Genomic DNA, 20,510 nt, shown 5'->3' on the forward strand with positions numbered 1-20,510 from the left:
GCTGGACAACAGCCACGGTCAGGCTGGTAAAGAGTTACCCTGGATACCTGGAGGCCTATCCAAAAATGAAACACACTGAATGATACCCTGTCCCTCATAATCTATCTGTGCTATTCAGCATTTACAGCTGCTTTAGGATCCACTGAACTCACTCTACTTTGTTCAGGTCTCCTCTGGCCCCCGCGAAGCAGCATTCTGCCAGACACACGCAGCGTTTTATGAGAGCTCACGGATGCCATCAGAGTCGCGTCGCTGCGCTCGATTGCGAGCTGCCCAGCGCCCCGCCGAGCGGCGGAGGAATTTATCGCAGCGCTCGCACCCCGTGCCCCTTCCAGGGAGCCCGAGCGTCGCGGCCAGGACCACCCGCAGCCCCGGCCTCCCACCCCGCCCAAGGCCGCGAGGCACACGGCGGGCGGGGAGTAGCGGCGGAGGCGGGCGGCTCTCGGTCCCGGGGCTGCCCCCGCCGGTGGGCGGCGCCGGGCGGTGAGAGGCAGTGGGCTCCTTGCCCGCCCGCCCGCCCCGCGCCGAGACCCCCCCCCTCCCCCGCCTGGAGGTATATAGCGGCCGTGCCCGGCGCTACCGAGCCGTGGTGGCAAGATGGCCGCCTCTGGCACGCAAGGCCCGCAGGCGCCTAAGCTACCGGAGCTGCTAGAGCGGGACCCCTACCTGGCCCCCTTCGAGCGGGACTTCCAGCGCAGGTACAGGCCCCGGCATGGCGGCGGACTAGACCTGCGCGACAAGCTGCGGGCTGGCGGGCGATGGCCGCCCGCCTCTGGGGGCGCCGGATCGGGCGGGGGGCGGTGGCTGCACCCCTCCCCGCGGCGGTGGGCTGTCCCCGCGCCGGCGCGGCTCCGCTTCCGGCCCCGGCGAGGGCAAGGCGATTCGCGCCGCTCCAACGGCGGTGGAGCCTCTCGGGACGGCCAGGGGACGCTGCGCGGGTACCCCCAAGCGATACAGGCAGCCGGGCTGAGCCGTCCCCTGTGGCCTCTCTGGCGGCCGCAGCGTGGCTTCTGGCATCTCGCCCGTTCCCCGCGCTACTGCCTGAAAGCGGTAGCGCTTTTCCACGCAGCCTGAGCGGGGAGGGCTCGCTCGCGAGCTCCTGCACGTTGGGGGAGGGGAACAAACGTGTTCTACAGTTGTGGACATAGTTAGCAAGGCCGCTGTTGCTAATTAAGCGTTCATGCACTACAGCTGTGGTAACCTGTAAATAAACTTCGTCTGGGCCTCTTCCTGGTGTATTCTTTCCTTCCAGCTCACGTGCTGGTCAGGCTTGCCGCAGAGCAGGCATCACACTGGTGCTGGTCGCCCCCCGAGTGTTCCTGTTGCCTTTTCTCGTCTTGCTCCTGCTCCGCTGTCACCAAATCCCCAGTGGCAGCTTGCAAACGGGATTTTGGGGCTTCCCAGCTACACCTCAATGCCTTCCATTTTCTTAGCAGTCCCCTAATCAAAAGTATGATACTAACTAATGGCCTGTGTCCTCGAAGTCTGAGAAAATCGTGTGTGTGTGGCAGGGAGGCAGTAGGGAGTTTAAGGTTTTATCATTATTTTTGTTCTTTTTTTTTTTTTTTTCTTCCCCTCTTCGTTGCTGTGTTACAAATAGCAAATTTGGTTTAGGACTGTTAGGTATCCTGTGGGCTTCTGGCAGAGTAGTGGCATGGTTAGGTCTTGTAAAATGGGATTAAGAATTGAGTAAACTGCTATGTTAGCTTATAGCACACTTTCTCTGACTGTAATCTCTTGATGATAGAATAACGGAGTGTTTTGAGCACTGATTCCTGGCAAACTTCTGTTTACTGCAGTGCTGTAAGGCACCCAATTCTTTTAGTAGGATGCCTGCATGTAAGAAGTAATGACTAGGCAGATCTGACTTAATATAACAGCTCATTAAAACAATTTGTAAGCCCGGATGCACCTGCCATCTAAACAGCATATTGTGGAGAGCAGTCTTTTTGCATGATTGCGTTGAAACAGTGAGTTTGCAGAACTGTTGTGTTTTTAGGCTTACCCATCTTGCATACAGAACTTCAGATGATTCTGTTTGTCTATTCCCTTCCTGTCTTCTGGAACTCAAGCCATTCCTTAACAATGAAGTTATTGTGGAAATCTGTAAACTCATAATTTTTTTTTTTTGAAAGAGAAACAATTTCTGTGAGAACTTGTGATAAACAGAATGTCTTACTCAAAGCCCACTCAGTCCAGCTGTTTATGCTATGGGAGAGAATGCCTAAGGGAAGGAGACAGACCAAAATGCCTGTTGGTGTCTATGCAATACTTATCCCAGCTCCACAAACTGTGATTCACAGTGTATTTAATAGCTCCACATGTGCTTTTTATCAATAGCTCTTGCGTCAGGAATGCTGGGTAGAAAGGATTTTCCTAGCCTAATTGTTACTTCTGTGAAGAACTTGTTCCTCGGAATGTCCTGAAGCTCCAGCATGTTGGTTTCTCTCTCTACTCTCAGATTCTTGTGCTGCAAGAGGTGAACAACTCTGCTCAATTCTGCTGTGTCTTAAGATCCTGAGCAGTGTGTAGCTTTGTAATCTCTGTTCCAGGCTCAGGAATCCTAGTATGTTCAACTGGATGTTACAAGGTGACCTATGTGTCTGTGCCGTGTTTTCTGTGACTTTCCCTTGTGAGATGGGAATTAGAACTGAAAACAGTCCTTGAGTTGCATACTGTATGGATTAATACCATGGTTAATACAGTTACATAAAGATATTGCACTCATGTAACTAATCCTTTATGTACAAGTGTGAAGAAAAATAAAACCTGGCAAGCTGTCTGGAGGCAGAAGTGTATTTACCTTTGAAGCTTCAAGTGTATGTACAAAATAAAGTTGCACATAGTCTTGAATCCTACTGACAGTACATTTTTATGCCTCTAAAAGGATAGCAGTTATTTTAAGTGGTTGCTTAAATTTTGATCCTACAATTGTGGGGCATATCATTGAGTAAACCAGTAGATTAGATATATCCCAAATAAAGTAGGAAAGGTGCTGATGAGGCAGCTAGGAATACATGCTGTTAAGCAATACTGTCTGTTAATTGATTGACTGTTAATTGCTTGCCTTGTGATCCTAGCTTGGGAGGGAGGGCCAATTCTTACTGTGTATTGTGGAAATAGCAATCTTTTCAGCATAGGAAAATTGTGCAGACATGATACAACTCAACTCCTAGTTGTTGAAGTTCATTGTTCTTTGTGAACCAACTGTCTGGCCTTCCTACCTGTGCTGTTGATTCCACCTCCTCTCCTCCTCGGTGGTGTTATTTTCCACTTGAACAGTTTAAACAACAATAATACAGGTAGCTTTCCAGCTCACAGGCTTCAGTTGTTCCTGGCAAAGGGGACAAGACAGATGTTCTTGGCACCTTGCAAGAAGTGAAAATACCTAAAGAGCTTTTCTTGCTTGGGTTAGGAAAGCAAGAAGTAAAACAGGCTTGGTGAAATGCAGTGTGTGTGAGTACATTTTGTGTAGTAGTCTAAATTTCTTTATAAAGTGTACAATGACGTTGGATTCAATATTAAAAAAATAAAAGAATGGATGAGAAATCTTGTGGCTTATAGCTATATGTAATCTAGAGAAATAAAAACTGGAGTTTTTGACAGGATTAAAGATTAAAAAACAAACAAAAAAATCACCTTGTTTCTCAAACATGGCTGTGGAGATATTTTTTCTTTACTTTGTTTTGTGTAAGAATACCTAAAAATAGTCCTTCCTTTGCCTCCCTTACTAACAGAAGAAGGGAGGGGAAAGAAAAGATTTGAGCTCTATTCCTGGCTGTGACATCAGCGAGCTGTTGACTCACCCTTTGGGCTTGAGTCTGCCTGCTATTTATCCATAATATCATTTTAGCGTGGATTATTGCTAGTGGAAAATTTCATAACTTTTTCTTCATGGTTTTTAAAAGACACATAGTTATGATGACGGCATTTTCTCCTACTCAAAACAGGGCTATTTCTGGTGGTGGATCATGTTGTGCTGTATTTCTGAAGATGCATTTCTGCAACTTCCTTGGGCAGCTTGTCCCAGTGTTTGGCTACCCTGACTAAATATTTGTCTTAATACTGTAACTTCCCTTGCTGCAGTTTTGTCCCTTGTCTCAGCTCTCTTTCTGTGTACTGTGGGAATGAGCTTGGTCCATTCTTTTCTCTTGCCATTTCCCTTTCTACCCATCCCTTTGGTAGCTGGGGACTGTAAGTTAACATCTGCCATCTACACCTCCCCAAGGTTAGCTTTTTCTTCTCTAGTCAGAAGAGACCAGCTCTCAGGATTCAGAAATAGATTCCTAACATGACTTTTAAGATGGCAGCTGTGTAATTCAAATGATTGCAGATGATATTAATTTTTACATATGCCTGGACATGAATCATAGAATCATTAAGATTAGACTAAGATCGTCTAGTCCAACTGCCAACCCATCACCACCATGTCTCCTAACCTTGTCTCCCAGTGCCACATCTACCCTTTTCTTGAATGCCTCTGGAGACTGTGACTCTTATCACCTCCCTGAGCAGCTTGTTTCAGTGCATCACCATTCTTCCTGAGAAGAATTTTTTCCTAAATTCCAACTGTGAAGTTCATTGCTAAAAGGGATGTCTTCTGCTTATGTGATGTGTTCTGCCTTTGAATTCTTTCAAGCTGTTCTGGCAGTTAAACAAAATGAGGCCAATCATGAGTGGTACGGCTCAAATAAGATGTATTTTGTACACAATTTTGCATACAGCCATTTAGATGTACTTGTTGCAGACACAGCCTTGATATTATTGCTCTTTTGTTTATGTAGAAGATACATTGTGTTTGAGGGGGCTTTAAGTCCTGATTAGCAGACATTGTCAAAACTATCTATTAGGGTTTTTCTTAAAGTTCTTGTCAGTAAAGTCTAAGCAAGCCTTGATATTATGAACTGTATGCTGATGCTGCTGAAGTCTTTCAAGCTATGTTCTCCCACATTAGTAGTCTACGGTCTCTGAGCTAGTGTTCTACAGTGTTTCTCAGGTGACCTCATCAAAATTTTTATTGCCAAGTGCTGTTTGCTATTGCATTCAGAACTGTTCTACTTGAGTGTTGTCTTGCTGTTTTTTGCTTAATTACTGCTGTAAGTAAGTAGCTCCAAATAAAAGGGAAAAGTGTCTAAAGTGAACTAAGCTACATCTTACTGTGTAGGGCTTCACCACAGCCTTGAACACTTGTATGGGTGGGCTTTCAGTGAACGCAACTGGTCTTTAAAAGTCTTTACAAAAATCCATTCTGCAAATGTTACCTTCTTCATTTTGCTTGACTTCTAGGCTTTGCTGCTTTTTACTTTGAGCTAAGAAATTGATGGGGGAGGACAACTTTGTTGTACATTCTGAGTGCTTCTATGAGAACGAAGTCTTTCTGTGAAGGGGACCTACCTAAAATGTGATCCTAGGGCCTTGCTAAGTCATCAGCATGGAAAATGGATTACCATGGTTAAATTGGGTGGCTTATGGGACGAACTGGGCTTCTGATCTCTCTTCTCTCTCTTTTTTTTTTTTTTTTTTTTTTTTCTGTCATGCATGGTCATTTCATTGCAAGTGGTGTTTCAGTGTAGGGCAAATAGAAATCTGTAATTTTTTATTTCTGCAAATACCTGAATTTGGCCCTGAGTTGTGCAGGGATGTTTTGTTAGGAAAGAAAGGAATCATTTCAGTGTATTTAGTGAGCCCTTCAGCTTTGACCTAAAGGCATTTTGGTTCAACAGCTGAAACAAGAATACACTTAAAAAAAAAAAAAAAAAAAAAAAAAAAATCCTAATAGAAAAAACCCCAAGTGATAGTCTTTGCATAGGATACCACTGCTCTAAATTGTTTGACCATCTGTGATATGTTTTCCCACAAGTATTTTGTTAAGTCCCAAGTGTTATTTAGTCTAAAGACTTTGTATAATTTAGTATGTATTTTTAGTCTTTTTACCTCTTAGTACATAATTGGCTCAATTAAAACCATTAATGCCTGTGGTGTAATTGCATTTTATGGAGTTACAAACTGGAATCAGAAAGTGCAGCCCATTAGAATTTTCTGTTGTTACAGCATGCATGGCTTATTATACTTTACCAGCCCCTGGAACTGTTTTGGTATCTATTAACTATATAGTCCTCATTTAAAAATTGTTATTGAATCGGTCAATTTATGCAGTAAACGAGTAAAAATGTACTGCTGTGTAGCTTTAGTCTTTGTCTTGACTAAAGCTTCAGAAAGGATGTTGGTTTGTTCAGCTGGATGAAACACCTGCCACAGTGCTTGTCAAGGGTTATGAGAGAAGGGGATTGTCCCACTTCTTTTAAAGTGTTGCTGAGTTTTTGGTCAAGAAGACTGGATCTACTTAGAGGCTTTAGTACCTGGATCAATTAAAAAGGTATCTGTCAACTAGCTCGTAGGTCTCTGGTGGTGTTCCTTGATCCCTTCACAAGGGAAATACTTGCCATTCTCCTCTTGGATCTATCTACTACTAGATTATGGATGCTTTATTTTGGTTTTGTCAATTTTTTTCTACTTTCAGAGACTCACATTAGTGAGTGCTCCAAGTTTTGAAAATGAAAAAGTATAAAATTGGATATGATATCACTGAGTGAGACGGCAACTGTTGGAGTCTATTAAGTTAGGGAATGATGGCTGAAAGAGTGCTTGAGATAGCAACCTAGTCATGGATATTAGTGGGAGTGAGGTGGAAATCTGGATAAACTCTGTCATAGAATTTACACAATGACTGCTTGCCTTCTCTATAGTGATTGATGATGCTAAATCTGAAGGGGGGAAAAAAAAAGGGAGTTGCCACCTCTGTTTTCTCATAGTCTGCTCTATTGGCTGCAAAACTAAATGTTGTACATTGCTGTCTTTTCTTTGCTTTTCTTCTGGTATTCCCTGAGTACAGTGGACTTCTGTTGAACAAGTCAGAATGGTTTCAGAACTGTGTAGAGAACAATACTTGTCAGCTGATAATGGAGTATGTGCTTCTGCATTATGATACTCAATAATCATTTTTGCATTAGAATTAATAACCCTGACAAGCTCAACTGATTGCATTACTGATGGCCATAACTTTTAAGCCTGTGAGGGGGAATACCTTGTATGCATCTGTATACGTGATGTACATGCAGATGTTTGAAAGTTTGTTTCTCAAATTAGTTCTCATCTGGTGTTGTACAATTTTGCAGGGTAGTGAAGTGTACATACTTTACCAGTTGTTGAAAACTGTTGTGATGTGAACCAAAACACAAGTGTAATCTAAATGGTTTAGAAGAGATAGTTTAGTAAACTTAAACCAGAAGCAGGGCCATTGGATTAATTAGTATTTTTAAAGAATTGGGATGAGCATAACATGAGTGAGAGCCACAAATCTAGGTCTTACTATTATTGATTAAAACTAGAATTTGAGAGGTTCTTGAAGGAGATAATGTGCTAAATTGATGTTAGGAAATTGATGCCATTATGCTTAGAACTAGAGTTGACACACTGCACCTACTGACCACAAAACCAAGTGGATGGTTGTTGCCGTAGTTGGCGTCAAAAGGTTCAAGCTGCCTATTCGCTTAATAGCTGCTAGGTTTAGAAAAAGCCAGGAGAAAATTAGATATAGATACTAAATTTTGTTAGCAGGACAGTTGCCTCTATATTTTAATTAGAGCTGAGTACTCTTTGAAAAACTGATTGGAGGCCCCCTCAATTCTGCTACTTAGCATTGTGTCCAAGAAAGTTGGATGTATTCTGAGAATTTGGCCAGAATTCTGAAACTGTAGAGTATATGACCAGGAGTCTAATTACTGTCTCATTGTAATAGTGAGAAATAGCTTTATCATGTTGCATACTTCACATTCAAGTGTTTATGCATGCTTTTTTACTACTCCTAAACTGTGAAGAAAGTGTTCATATTCTGAAGGACCTTCTTAAATTGACAACCTATCTCATGAAGATGCGTTTTCCTTCCATTCAGTATTTATGTATACATACTTTCCTATCTTCTTTGCCTCCCCTGTTACCTTCTACTTATGTCCACTCTGCCTTCTAATCTTGGCTGCTTATTCATATCCTTTCTTTCCATGAAGGAAGCTCCTTTCTACTTGTATGGTGTCAGAGATCTAAAACCTGTCTCGCTTCTGCTTCAGTTTACTTTGTACTTCTGAAGCTTTGCTTCATACAGTTATTCATTAGCTTAAAAAGAAAATAATGTCTTAAGGCAATGTGTCAAGTGAAACAGCATAAGATTTTTGTATTTAAAATGTTTAAAACATGAGCTTTCAGTTTTCCTCAGCAAAAAATATTTTTCTGCAAAGAAAAAAAAAAGTTTGTAGCTAAAGAACAGCTTGCCTCTTCCCCAACTATCTGACAATTTATTCGACATTTTTTATAGCATCTTATGTTAATGAGTTGAAGGCCAGTTGTTAGTGACGATTCCTAGTCATGCTGCAAAGCATAGGACTCTCAAGCTGCCTAGAATAATGAAGTCTGCTTTGCTCATGTTGCTGTCAGAAGCACCTTACTGATGAATGTTATCTTCACATTATTTACAATTAAAATCTAGTATAGATCTGTTTTCTCAGAATAGATGCCTGAAGACCTGTCTCATTAGACAAGTCAACTAGTTTGTTTGAAATATATATTCACTTATGTGAACATCTTGAGACTATTTTATTAATCTAGGTGTTTCTAATGCTGAATTTATTTTAATCTATCATCTTGTATAGTTAAAACAACAAACAGAAAAAACTCACAAAACAAACAAAAGAAAACACAAACCTTACTGACAGTCTTCTCAATAAGCAGCTGTGGGTAACTCTAATGCTGTTTGACACTCTCCTTTCTTTGAGTCTGCAGGCACAGAGTCCTGGCTCCCACATGTCCTTACACTCCTGGTGTGCTGTGTTGCTGCTTTTTGTGCTAGCATGCCTGCCATTGTGCTTAGCATTAGAAAGAAGAACTTAACAGGGTTAAGAAGTTCCAGTAAAGGTAGATCTACTTTCCCAGGAGTTTCTCTGCTTGAGAGGTATGCCACGTTCAGAAAACGTTGCCCAGATCTGCAGAAGGAATAGAGTGATGCTTAGTCATGCAAAATGAACTTTTGAGTACTCAGTTGTTAGAACAGAAAGTATGAGTTTCTACCCTTGTTACGTGAGATGGTCTTAGGCTATTTTTCCAGGGAAGATGTTAGAGAAGGCTCTACATTGGAATGACTGGTGTAAAATAACACTTCAGTACTGATCACACTGCTGTAAGCAGCTAGTGTGGGGACTTTTTTGACAAAGCAGTGCTCATTCCAAATAAGTCCATCTGTGCCAGCAGTGTGTTGGTCCACACATCTGTTTTGAGGGCACTTTTTTGTAATCTGTCACTGATAGGCAGGCGTTGCTCATGGTCGCATGTGAATGCAGCCCCAACAGATATAAGGTTTTTGGCTGTATGAGCATTTGGCTAGATGCTTTGGAGAAAAGCAGGAAGCCGGGGGAATTGTCTAAAAGGCTCCTATTAAAATCATACATATGGTCTATTTTATGTGGCAAACATGCCATTCTACCACATCTGCTCAGGAATTGCCCATCTAGAATGAATTTATTACATAAACATAGAAGTCTAGTGGCTCATCCTAGAAGCATTAGGGGTTATCCTGACTGTATTGTAACTGTTATTTCAGAAAACATTGTAGAATTTTCATAAATTCTGTTGTGTGATAGTGGATATCTTGAATATTTCTGGCTAACATGCCCATAGATCTTTAGGCAAGTAGCTCTTGCTGTTAACATCATTTAATATCTATTGTGGTCAATATATCTCTAGTGTAAATATTCCTGGATACATCAATAAGTTATAATGTCTTTCAAGTTTAGTAAATGGATTTTGTTGTAATAAAATATTTCAGTCTTTGGGAGTAAGTGGTGTAGATGTTATGTGTCTTACAATGGCAGTGGCATTGGCTCTTTGAACACATATGTAAGGTTTTAAATGATGTGTAATCTGTTGGCAGAAGACTTTCATTTTTCTTTCTCTCAAAAGGAATCATATGTATTCTATGAATTTTTCTGACTTAAAGGGTAAGTGAATTTAGAGAAGTGAGGCTTTAAAAATGATCAATGCAGCAATCTCATTTTTTTTTCTGTTTTGCAGCTAATATGGTGTCTGTTCCATCTTTTCCCTTTGGTGAAGTCGTCAGGAGACAAAACAGTTTTTTATCTGCTTGCCCCCATTTCATTGCTTCTGTTTTCCTCTTTGGCTAGCTCCTCACTACTTTCTTTGCTACTGGCAGTTATTTAGAACAGCAGCAGGTACTGTTTGGATGCTGAACTAATTTCAGCATATAGAACCAGTGGGAAAATAATCTTTTCATTGACAAGCCTCAGAGGGATGAGAGGGAGACCATAGCTAAAGCATAGCGTTTAGGCTAGCTACTTTGGATTGTATTCATGCTCTAAGCAGTATTTTTTTTTTCCTGTTCTACCCCTTTTCTTTTTTTTTTCTTTTTAAAGCAATACTTTTTTTTTGTCAGGAAGTGAGAGGAAAATCTGAAGTGCTAGAGGATTATCTATTTATTTTTAAAGTGATTGTGAAGGAGCTGTGTGGAGATGTCACTACATCTGCAATTAACCATTTCTTAGCTGGTGCAAAAATCAAGGTAGTTAGGTATGTCTTAGCCTTCAGTAAAAAAGCTTTCAATTTGAGGGTGAAAGCAAGCTTTTCCTGTTGTCTTCTGTGCACCTTTCTTTATAGCTTTTGAGAGAAACTCAAAGTGTTTTTTGTTAATTGCACACATGCATTTAATTAAGTACACGTACCACTCTTCTTTGAAGGAATTTCTAGCTAGCATATTCATGTGTCCAGCCTCCACTGGGTTCATTGGTGAATTTAACTACGGTTTGTGGAGTTTGTAGTCTTAATGAAATATATGTGAATTTTCAAGTAAGAATGAGTTCATTAGTGCTGGATTGTCATAAAGATCTGAAAGATTTTTTTTTTCAAAATATTGCTGCTTTATTTTAATCCTGTTTACAACAATTGGGCAGTATTTAACAAAAAATCAGGCTTCTAACAGTCCCCTTCACATAGCAGTAAACAGACTTCTAATAGCAATGTTCTTGCAGTGTAATTTGAATGTGATTATAATGATTAGCTCTTTTAGACAGAAAATTATCAATTATTCTTGTTAGTATGTATATTTGTTTGCCAAATTTCTTTGGATTTTCTTCATATCATCCAAACATTTCTGTACAGAAGTTCTTTTTCTAGTTGTTTCCTACTTGTCCTCCTGAAATAAAACTATATTGAATTATAGTATCAGTGTGAAAGAGTGTAATATATGGAAATACAGATAATTTTTAAAAATGATGTTAAGGTAGAATATGGATGAAAAGCTTTTAAGGAAGACAAGACTTGGTGAGGCTAGAGATGTTAATTACCAGACGTAATCTAAGAAACACTGATTATATAGAGTGATAATGCCAAGAGTGGATGCTGTTTGGCAAAAGTTATCTGTTGTATGTAAATTCCACCTGTCTATCCCCATAACATGGCACAAAGTAAATGCTGTTTATGGTGCAAGCTGTCTTTTCTGATTTTAAGATTTATGGAAAAATTGCCCTGTTTCAGCAGCAGAATCTTAACCTTTACAGGAAGAAAAAATGAGGTAATTAAGTTCCTTGATACTCATGGAGTTCTTAATGGCTGCAGAAGGCTCAATCTTGAAATCTAATTGTTCAAAAAATACTATCCCCACCTCCCCCTGCTTCTGAGGAAAGCCATCTGCCACTTCTCAGGAACTGGTAGCAGGAAGAAAATGTGCCTTTCATAGCACAGTAGTTTTACCTATTCCTTGACACCTTTAGCTGGCAGAAACTACTAGAAACTATGAAACTAGGTTCCAAAACTGGTAAAATTAAGGAGTCAGTTTGCATATGGTGATGTATGTGTTTCAGCTTTAACTTGAGACTTTGGAAATAAAGCAAAATGGTTTACTAAAAGATTAGGTGCTGGGATAGACCTAATGAACATTATTGCTGTAAAATTTAGCAAATTTGGAAAGCAGCTACTTTATCGCAGCTGGTAAACCATGAGTGTTGGTACTGTACAATAGAAATGAGTAGACTGAGGTTTGCTTAGTATCTTCTGATCTCTTTTGGACCACGAAGCAATGGCCTAAGTATTATAAGGTAACAAGTGATAGCTTTGAGTATGCCTGTCAGCTATTGTCTTTTGGCTTAGCTGTGTTTTTTTTTTGTTTTTTTTTCTTAATGGGAAGTAGTAGAAACAAATTAATATAAAAATAAAACATACTTTTTAATATCAGCCAAAAATTTCTGTGGTTGGGCCTTTGAATTCCAGAACATTGAATAGTGCATTTTCTTTCCTAACATCATAAGTAATATATTAACATCAAAGTAGGTATCAGACTGAGCACTCAGCAGCAGTCATGATTGACTTCGAGTGGTTTCCGGCTTAAAATGAAGGTAGCTGTAAATAGCAGTTATATTTGTTGAGTGTCATTTCAGGATTCTTTGAACGTAATGGTTTATGACAGAAGCGTCTTCCAGGAGAATCTATAGAGGTGGGAAATGCAAACTCTGTCAACATCTAATTTTTTTTTCCAGAAATTCCCCCGAACAGCTCGTTTGTCCTTACATAGCAGGAATCGGTGTAGTTTGCTGCCAAGTCCAGTACCTGTCAGTTAATGTAATTCAATTATAATAGTATTTTCTCAAAAATGCTTAGTTCTGTGCTATCAGTTGGATAATCACTACATTACTTGGCAGGATAACAAAAAAAGCAGGTATTGAAATATGTCTCTTACAGTGACAAACATTGCTACCACGACATATAGTATCAGAGAAATGGTTGCATTGTCTGTATAGCTTACAGGTGCAAGAGCGTGTTTTTCATAGTCCAAGCTGTTGCTGATGCCCTCTCCAAACTAGAAAGAACTTGCGATGACAGATTCCTTGGTCTTACTGTTTCTTCACTGTGGCCTTTGGCAGCAGAAAGGATATTGCTCACTAGCAGCAGCATTTGCTGTTGTATTAACAAGCACTTACATTGGCTGGGTAAGTAGCTGTAAAAATGCAACTGAGACTTCTTCACAGTTTTTATTTAGTGCTTAATAAGGTTAGTTTATCCAAGCTGTTTACACCTTGATTTGTTGACCAAAAGCTGATGCTTGTTTTCTTTTGGCATAGTGAAATGTACTGCCAGTTTGGTAAGATCATGAGCTCCAAACCCTAGCTTTATGGTTTTGATCATAGAACAACTTGAATTGGAAGGGACATAAAAGACCATACAGCTACAACTCCCTGCCATGGGCAGAGCTGCCACCCACCAGCTCAGGCTGCCCAGGGTCCCATCCATTGGCCATCCCCCATCCCTTGGCCTTGAATGCCTCCAGGGATGGGGGGCATCCACGGCTTCTCTGGGCAGCCTGTGCCAGCATCTCACCACTCTTCAGGGAAGAACTTCTTCCTTACATCTAATCAAAGTCTACTTCTGTTAGTTTACAGCCATTACGCCTTGTCTTATTGCTACACTCCCTAATAAAGAGTTCCTGATAACAAATTATGCAAAACTCATAATTATCCAAAGAAAAAATAAGGATAAGGTATTGTTTTTGAAAGGCCACCAATTCTTGTGAGAAAAAAACAAAAGGACAGAAGAGTTTGAATTATCAGTAATTTGTGGCTGGTTTTGTAAATGTTTTTCACACTTTATTTCTCAGTTAAAAAAAAAAAAAATCCGTTTTCTTTTTTGCGTGTGTTGATCCAGTTTTAAAAAGCATGCAAAGATTTTTTTATAAGGTGTCCAACACTGAGGCTTGATGAACTGCTTTCTATCAGAGTAGGTAGGAGGGAAGTCTATACTCTTTATCAAGGTGACTTAGCAACTGTGGTTTGCTTTCCACTACGGAAGCAAAGAAGTACTGAAGAAACCTCAGTGTTCAATGGGATATAAGCTTTCTTCTGATACTATAAAATCTAATGCTCTAAGATATAAATAGGCATCTAAAACACATTGTGGAGATAAGGCACTGCTGTTGTACATGTGCTTTGACAATGAATATGTGGTTTGTTAGGTGAGAAGATTAGGCTTAAGGGTTTTTTTTTTTTTTTTCCCTGCTATTTCTCCTGATTCTTTTTCATGAGATTAGCCACTTGTAAACTATGGAAGAAATTGTAAGGAAATTGAAGTGAGGGGGAATTTGTGGTCTTTGGAGATGAATTTAAGGAAGATCTGTTTGTTGTATGAAATAAAGTTGAAAGGGGCGCGTAGCCTCTTCTGTTCAAAGGTATTTGGCTTTGGAGGAAAAATAAAATGAAGCCTCGAGGGTTTAAATAGCTCTTACTAGAAAAAAAAATGTATAACTTAACTGCTTACTGATTGCCAAACTATGTAAGACACTGCTTTTTTATTTTCGTCTTTCCATTCCACTGACAATTTCAAGTATCCTATTGATGTAAACAGTGTGTTCTGCTTTGGTTCTGAATTGAGATGTTGTGTGTTAGGTGTACAAGCACAAGGTTTGAATTGAGTTTTTTTACTCTATCCTTTATTTCAAGATCATGAAAATTGAATTTAGGGACTTAAAAAGATAGGTCTTGTCTTTTACTAAATACCTACATGATCTTATTTGAATGATGGAGATATTTATTAAACAATCTTTAAATCATTTCCCAGAAAGCCAAGCAGGCCTATTGCCTAGTAGGTTATATATGACTCTGAAGCCTAGATAACTGATGGCTTGTTGAGGATAAAGTGTACGATCCTGTGTGTATACATTACCATAAAATTCTCATATTGTTCTTGCTCTACATTTTATAATACAGTCGAAGCAAATTTTTGTTGAAGCCAGTGAGATTTTGTGCATGCACACACTATTGCAACACAATTTTTAATTTCCATATTGTCAAATGACATTATTCTGCAAGTTCTTAAATTAATTGTCTTAAGGAATGAAAGACTACGTGAGGTTTGGGTCCGAATGAACTTGGGAAAAGGAAAGGGAGCACAGAGTGAAGGTTTGCAGATCCTCCCTTAGAGACTGAGACAAAAGGCAAGATGCTTGTGTCTCTTTCAGGAAGATCCAGACTTTGCTGCAGTGTTCTCTTTTCCAGCTATGAAGAAAAGTGTAGCTTGTGGGTTGTTTATAGATGGGTAGGATTTTATTTTAAATAATATGGTGGTCATAAGATGACTGGAACAAACAGGCTGTAATTGCAACATGTGGTGTTACTTTTTGTGATGCTTACTGCAGTGACATGGTAATTGCAGATCACACAAAACTCTCAATGGCATTTGTAATAGAGTGTTGCATCGCCTGGCTCATTCGTTTGTGCTCTGCTGGGATAGCTGGTGGGTGAGTTGGTCAAATGCAGGGAGCTTAAGAAACTGCATAATTATATCATGTATATATGTGAGTAAGATAACTTCAAACCTTTGGTTAGAATAATTCTATGTTTCAGTGTGACTTCAGTTGTTCTTACTGTTCTGATTGTCTGACTGGATATTGCTAAGAAATTCTTATTAGTAGGTGGAATTTCTTGATGTCTTTTTGTTACATTGCTGGAAATACCAGTTGCTGTCAAATTTTAAAAGAATAGTTTCAGCTATTATTTGATAGTGTGCATTGGATATCATCATGTCAATAGCCTACTGAATGCCATATGCTATGGGAAGAGCTTCTACCTTAAAATAAACAAAAAAATCATGATAATTTTTTAACAGTAGAAAAGCTCTATGATTATTGCAGAACAGTAATTTTTTTAGTTAATTGAAAGTATGATGTGAAGATAAAATATGCAAACTTTTTGTTTTCTCAGGTCTTGACAGATATTCTGCACTACATATTCTATTTACTGTTGTCATTTGTTATTTTATTCATATTTTCTTCTGCTACATTAACTATTTTTCATCTTGCTTACTAGCATTAGCTGGTTGTGTATTTCTTGTACTGGAAGTAATCTGTAGTATGTGCTTGAGATATTCAAGCCAGTGCTTTATATTTGGGGAGTTTAAGGCTCCTAGGCTCCTAATAATTTTTTCATTTTTCATTGTTGTAACTCCTAGTGTTTTGGTGTTGTGAAAATATGTTAATTATAACACACAGTGTAAAACCTGTAGATGAGGCAGTAGAGGATGTGGTCAGTGTGTATGGATGTGATATGATGAGGCCTTTGTTTGTAATGAAGATTGCAAACACAAGATTGCAAAAACAATTGAAAGCAATTGTATAATATGGCAGCATTTGGTCTTCCGAGTTTTTAATGGAATAAGATAAATCTGGCTGTTCAGCTGTGCCCAAGGTATGATTTCATGGGTTTGATGAGAACAGTGTCTGTGTAATGTGATTTCTGTGGGGGATGGGATGAGTGGTTTTATTATGTGTGCTCTTTTGTTGGTTACTTTCTCTCTAAATTTGTTTCTGAACTGCGTAAGCTCAGGATTTTCTGGAACCTTTGTCAGCAGACTTTGATCACCAAATGGGCATCTGAATTGGCTGTTCTGGATGCAAGCTAAACTTGCTTCCAGTGTTGTTTTTGTTTCTGAGAGAATAAAAATGGAAAATAATAATTGCATTACATAAACTGGAGTAGTTTTTGTTAATTTCAGCATCCCCCACCTGAAAATAACTGAGAAAAGCCATTTAAGAGCTAGCTGAGGATGCCTGATGCTGAAGAGAGATAGCTGATGAGCAAAGGGGACAATATGTAGTTTTAAATTGTAGATTTTGCCTTCTGTTCATTTAGTAAAAAGCTGCTATACTTCAGGTTCACCTTTGCTCAAATTAACAGGCTTTTACCTCTGCCAAGATATTTATTTCAAAACTGTTTACCTGTTTTGCTTGATAGCTTAATATGTAAATAATGAGTTAATTAAAGAACAGCTTTTCCCTTCACGCTACCTTAAACTTTTAACAGAATGGATTTCATTAATGTTTGTGGCTTTAAATTGTGGCTATGTGCAATCTATTTGAGGTGTTAAATCCGTAGAATTGCATCATGGACAGTTGTGCTTGTTTTTAGAACTACATGCAGAAATGTGGCCCCACTGCTTGGGGATTTCAAAGCTTGGTTTTGTTCCAAACTGAAATGAAGAAGGGGAGGGAAAAGACCTTGTTAAAGGACAGCTGTGGGCAAAGAGCAGATCCTGGCTTTGGGCCCCGGCTTGGTGCCTGCCCTGGAGCTGGAGGCCTTAGAGGGTCTTAGTAAAGATGTGTGGTTCTGTCTACCTTATTCCCTAGTACATAAAATTGCTTGGGCTTTGGGTAAAAGCTGTCAGAGAATTTCAGGTCCTCTCTGTGAAAGAATGTGCTTTGTGTACTGAGCCTGGGTTGTGTGCTGTCCCCGAGCATTCAGCTTTCTGATTTTATAGGTAGAGAAAAACAAAATGTATTGTTCTCAAGATCAGAGCTCTCTTTTCAGTGTTCTTAGTGTGAGGGCACAAGCAAACTGGGAGGGTTCTTTGTAATGCATGTTGCTCTGCAAACATATACTGGGGTAAGAGGCCATCTGAAAAAGACAGAAATGTGGTGGAATACTACTTAGGTAACGACCTCTACCCCCAGGAGGGAGGCTTGCCATATAATATGTGGAAGTTGAAATCCATACTAGCTGTGTTGTGATTAGAGTCACTCAATTTCTAAGTGAAATGCAGTTCTAGCAACTCCTAAATGGTGTAAAACAGGAATTAATTATCAATTTGAGCTCTGTTTTTTAGTGTCCATATCAATTTTTGTTCATGCTGCTTGTTACAGATCCTATTGTGCTAGCAAAAATTTGTTTCTTATCATGGATTTTTCTCAGTAAGCAATCTGAAAGTTTACCCTTAATTAGGAATAATTGGTATTCTTAAGAGGTTTCTCTTAGTCATCTGGCAGGTTGAAAATTACTTTTTTTTAATTGAATTCAGCAGTACACATGGTTAATGCAAGGAAAGAAAAAAAACAAATGTTCACTTCGGACCTGAGATTTGCTTACTATGTTTACACAGTGCAGCACTTCCCGTTCACGTGCTGGTAACCTTGAATGAACTTCTCATGCTCCTGTGGCTCCGTGTAGCAGACTGAACTGTTCCCTTTACCAGCTGTGTGATATTTTAGGACTAGGAAAGAGGCCATGGCTCTGGTCTGCATTTAGAAATCTGAACTGTACTAAAGGCATGGTAGTGAAAGGGGCCTTTCCATGAGATGCTCCTGTCTGCTAGTGCTGTGCTGGAAGCTGATAGTACACAGCTTGCTCCAAAAGTAATGCCTCCTACTTGTTTCCATGGAAGCAGATACAAAGAACACAGTGATGCTATTTGATAGAAGAAATTCTTAGCTACAAAACACTATTTTTCAACATATTTGCTACCATTAGCTGGTTTGCATGGATGAGCTGGTCCAGACTTTCATTATCTTGTGGTGTAACAGCTGTGTATGACTGCCTAGAATGTGGCTTGTCTTTTATGTTGTTGTCTCCACTGCTAAAACGCATCATCCACTGCCTCACTGTACTCACACCCATTGTTGGGTCTATCAAAATGTTCAGCAGATGTTGATGAATGTTAGTGGGTGCCATTTTTCTGTATGGAGGAATTCAATCACACACATTTTGGTTCATATGCACTTCCATGTCAGTCTGCCCCTCTGCTGCCATCTGTCACATGGCAACAAAATGTAGTGGGGCATTGGTGGAAAGATTCTGCCTCTACTGCCATACCACCAACATCCACCACTGATGTCTGGGCCAACATAAAAACATAGGAGGCATTACTTTCAGAGCAACCCTCATAGGACATAACTAAATGCATATGTATCAACTCTTTCTAAACTCAGTTGTTTTATTGACTTTGTCAATCAGTACATCTGATGATGATCTGTGTTGACTTAATGTTTAAAAGAAACATAAAATATTTCATTTAGCATCTGTGTTTTTAAAAGGCGTTAAATGCTTAGTTCAGAAGAGTTCTTCCAAGAGAACTTAAATTGGGTGAGATAAACCCTCACCCAATAGCCTTTTGCTGTGTAAGAGACTTAGTATGATGGACATTAAGCTAATTCTGATAACCACAGTACAGTTAGTGTCTCCCTGGTAATGCAAGAGTATGCTCATCTGTCTTAACAGAGACATGCCAAGGAGGAAAGACATGTCAAACACAACTCTCTCTAGTAAATGTGTGTACATTTTCAAAAACCACAAAGAATGCTACATCTGTATTGAAAATTTAGGATTAAGCACTTCTATTGTGTGGAGACTAGTATTAAAAATACTGAAGAAATCAGTGGGGGAAATTCTCTACAAAGGAGATCAGTGTTATAGAATTAGGGCTGATGCACTTAATTTAAATTTACCAGAAGATGTCTGAAAAGTGAGGTAAGGTCCTGGTCTTCATACAGCTCGTGTGTGGCCCATTCTTGCCTTCAGAATCTCATTGCTGGCACAAATGAGAGACTGATCTTAGCAGACAGGGGAGTTTGCTGGTTGGTGGCTATGAGGTACTTAAGGTGAAATACTGAGTAGCAGCCTGTGATGGCTTCACATTGCTCGAGATTTTGGTGATAGGGTTCACTAGTTTTTCCCTATCTTGTAGAGATACTGTGTTGTTTAACAAAAACTCTATCCTTCAGCTGGGGAAGGAGACATGATAGCATTGCATTTCCTGATGGCTCATCCCCTTCTGGTGTGTAGTACTCAGAGAATACGGATCTTCTCATTTGAGTTGCTTTTCCAGGAAGAAACACAAACAAAAATTGCACCAGTACTATTTAGTTAAAGAAAGAAGAAGGAAAAACAATCTTTAGTTTTGGGTAATATCTAGTATGAATACAATCTTGTATCCATAACATCCTCATTCCTAAAGTGTTTTATACTTCAGTGCTGAGAACTTTGGAAAACCGTGTCAATAGTAATTTGTTGTTATAGTTCCAGAATGTTTTGAAACAGTACTTTCTATAAATACAAATTTACTTATATATGTACGTACAGCTATCTAACTTTTATACAAGAAATTAAAATGGAAATAACCAGGTATATAAATTTCTTGTGAAAGTCTGGTTGCTGGAATTGTACGAGTAACCTTTTTTTAAAGTGATATTGATGTAGAATATCACTTGACGCACTTCAGTGACTACTTTAACTGATTTTAAATCATATGGCAATTGTGCTAATAAGACGTTTATGGGGAAAAACAATATAAACCACCACAACAGCAAAACTTAAAGATTATGAGTTGTTTTGTCTGTTTTTTGTTTTCAATGTAGAATTCTGTTATCTGTGTACATAAATACACATACACCTCTGCTGAGCTTGCATTCGTTTTCTTTGTATGTGATTCTCAGTAACCTAAGATATATTAGAATGTCTTGGCACTTGCAGAAGTTGCTGTGTTTCTTCCATTGTCTGCATTGTTCTTTTTATATCTCACCACCTTCTTTGTTTTCCTTTTGCAAACCTGGCTAGCTTCAAAAGACATAAAGTAGTAAATATTCATAGAAAACTCTGGTTGGCAGGAACCAGCATTCTGCTCAGAAACAAGTCAATATTGAC

The 20,510-nt window shown here is 39.3% G+C and overlaps 1 protein-coding gene across 5 annotated transcripts in view; it reads left to right on the top strand.

Moving 5' to 3' along the window:
• Nucleotides 1-586: 586 nt before the first annotated feature.
• Nucleotides 587-20,510, top strand: part of GBE1 (1,4-alpha-glucan branching enzyme 1) — a 182,777-nt gene continuing 162,853 nt past the window's right edge. For all 5 annotated transcript variants that reach the window (XM_015298401.4, XM_040653426.2, XM_015298424.4 and 2 more), the window contains exon 1: nt 587-698. In XM_015298401.4, coding sequence (XP_015153887.1) covers nt 598-698 — 101 coding nt within the window. In that variant the 5' untranslated portion in view covers nt 587-597. The remainder of the gene's footprint in view (nt 699-20,510) is intronic.

Source organism: Gallus gallus, chromosome 1 (assembly GCF_016699485.2).
Source record: "Gallus gallus isolate bGalGal1 chromosome 1, bGalGal1.mat.broiler.GRCg7b, whole genome shotgun sequence".
Taxonomy (NCBI): domain Eukaryota; kingdom Metazoa; phylum Chordata; class Aves; order Galliformes; family Phasianidae; genus Gallus; species Gallus gallus.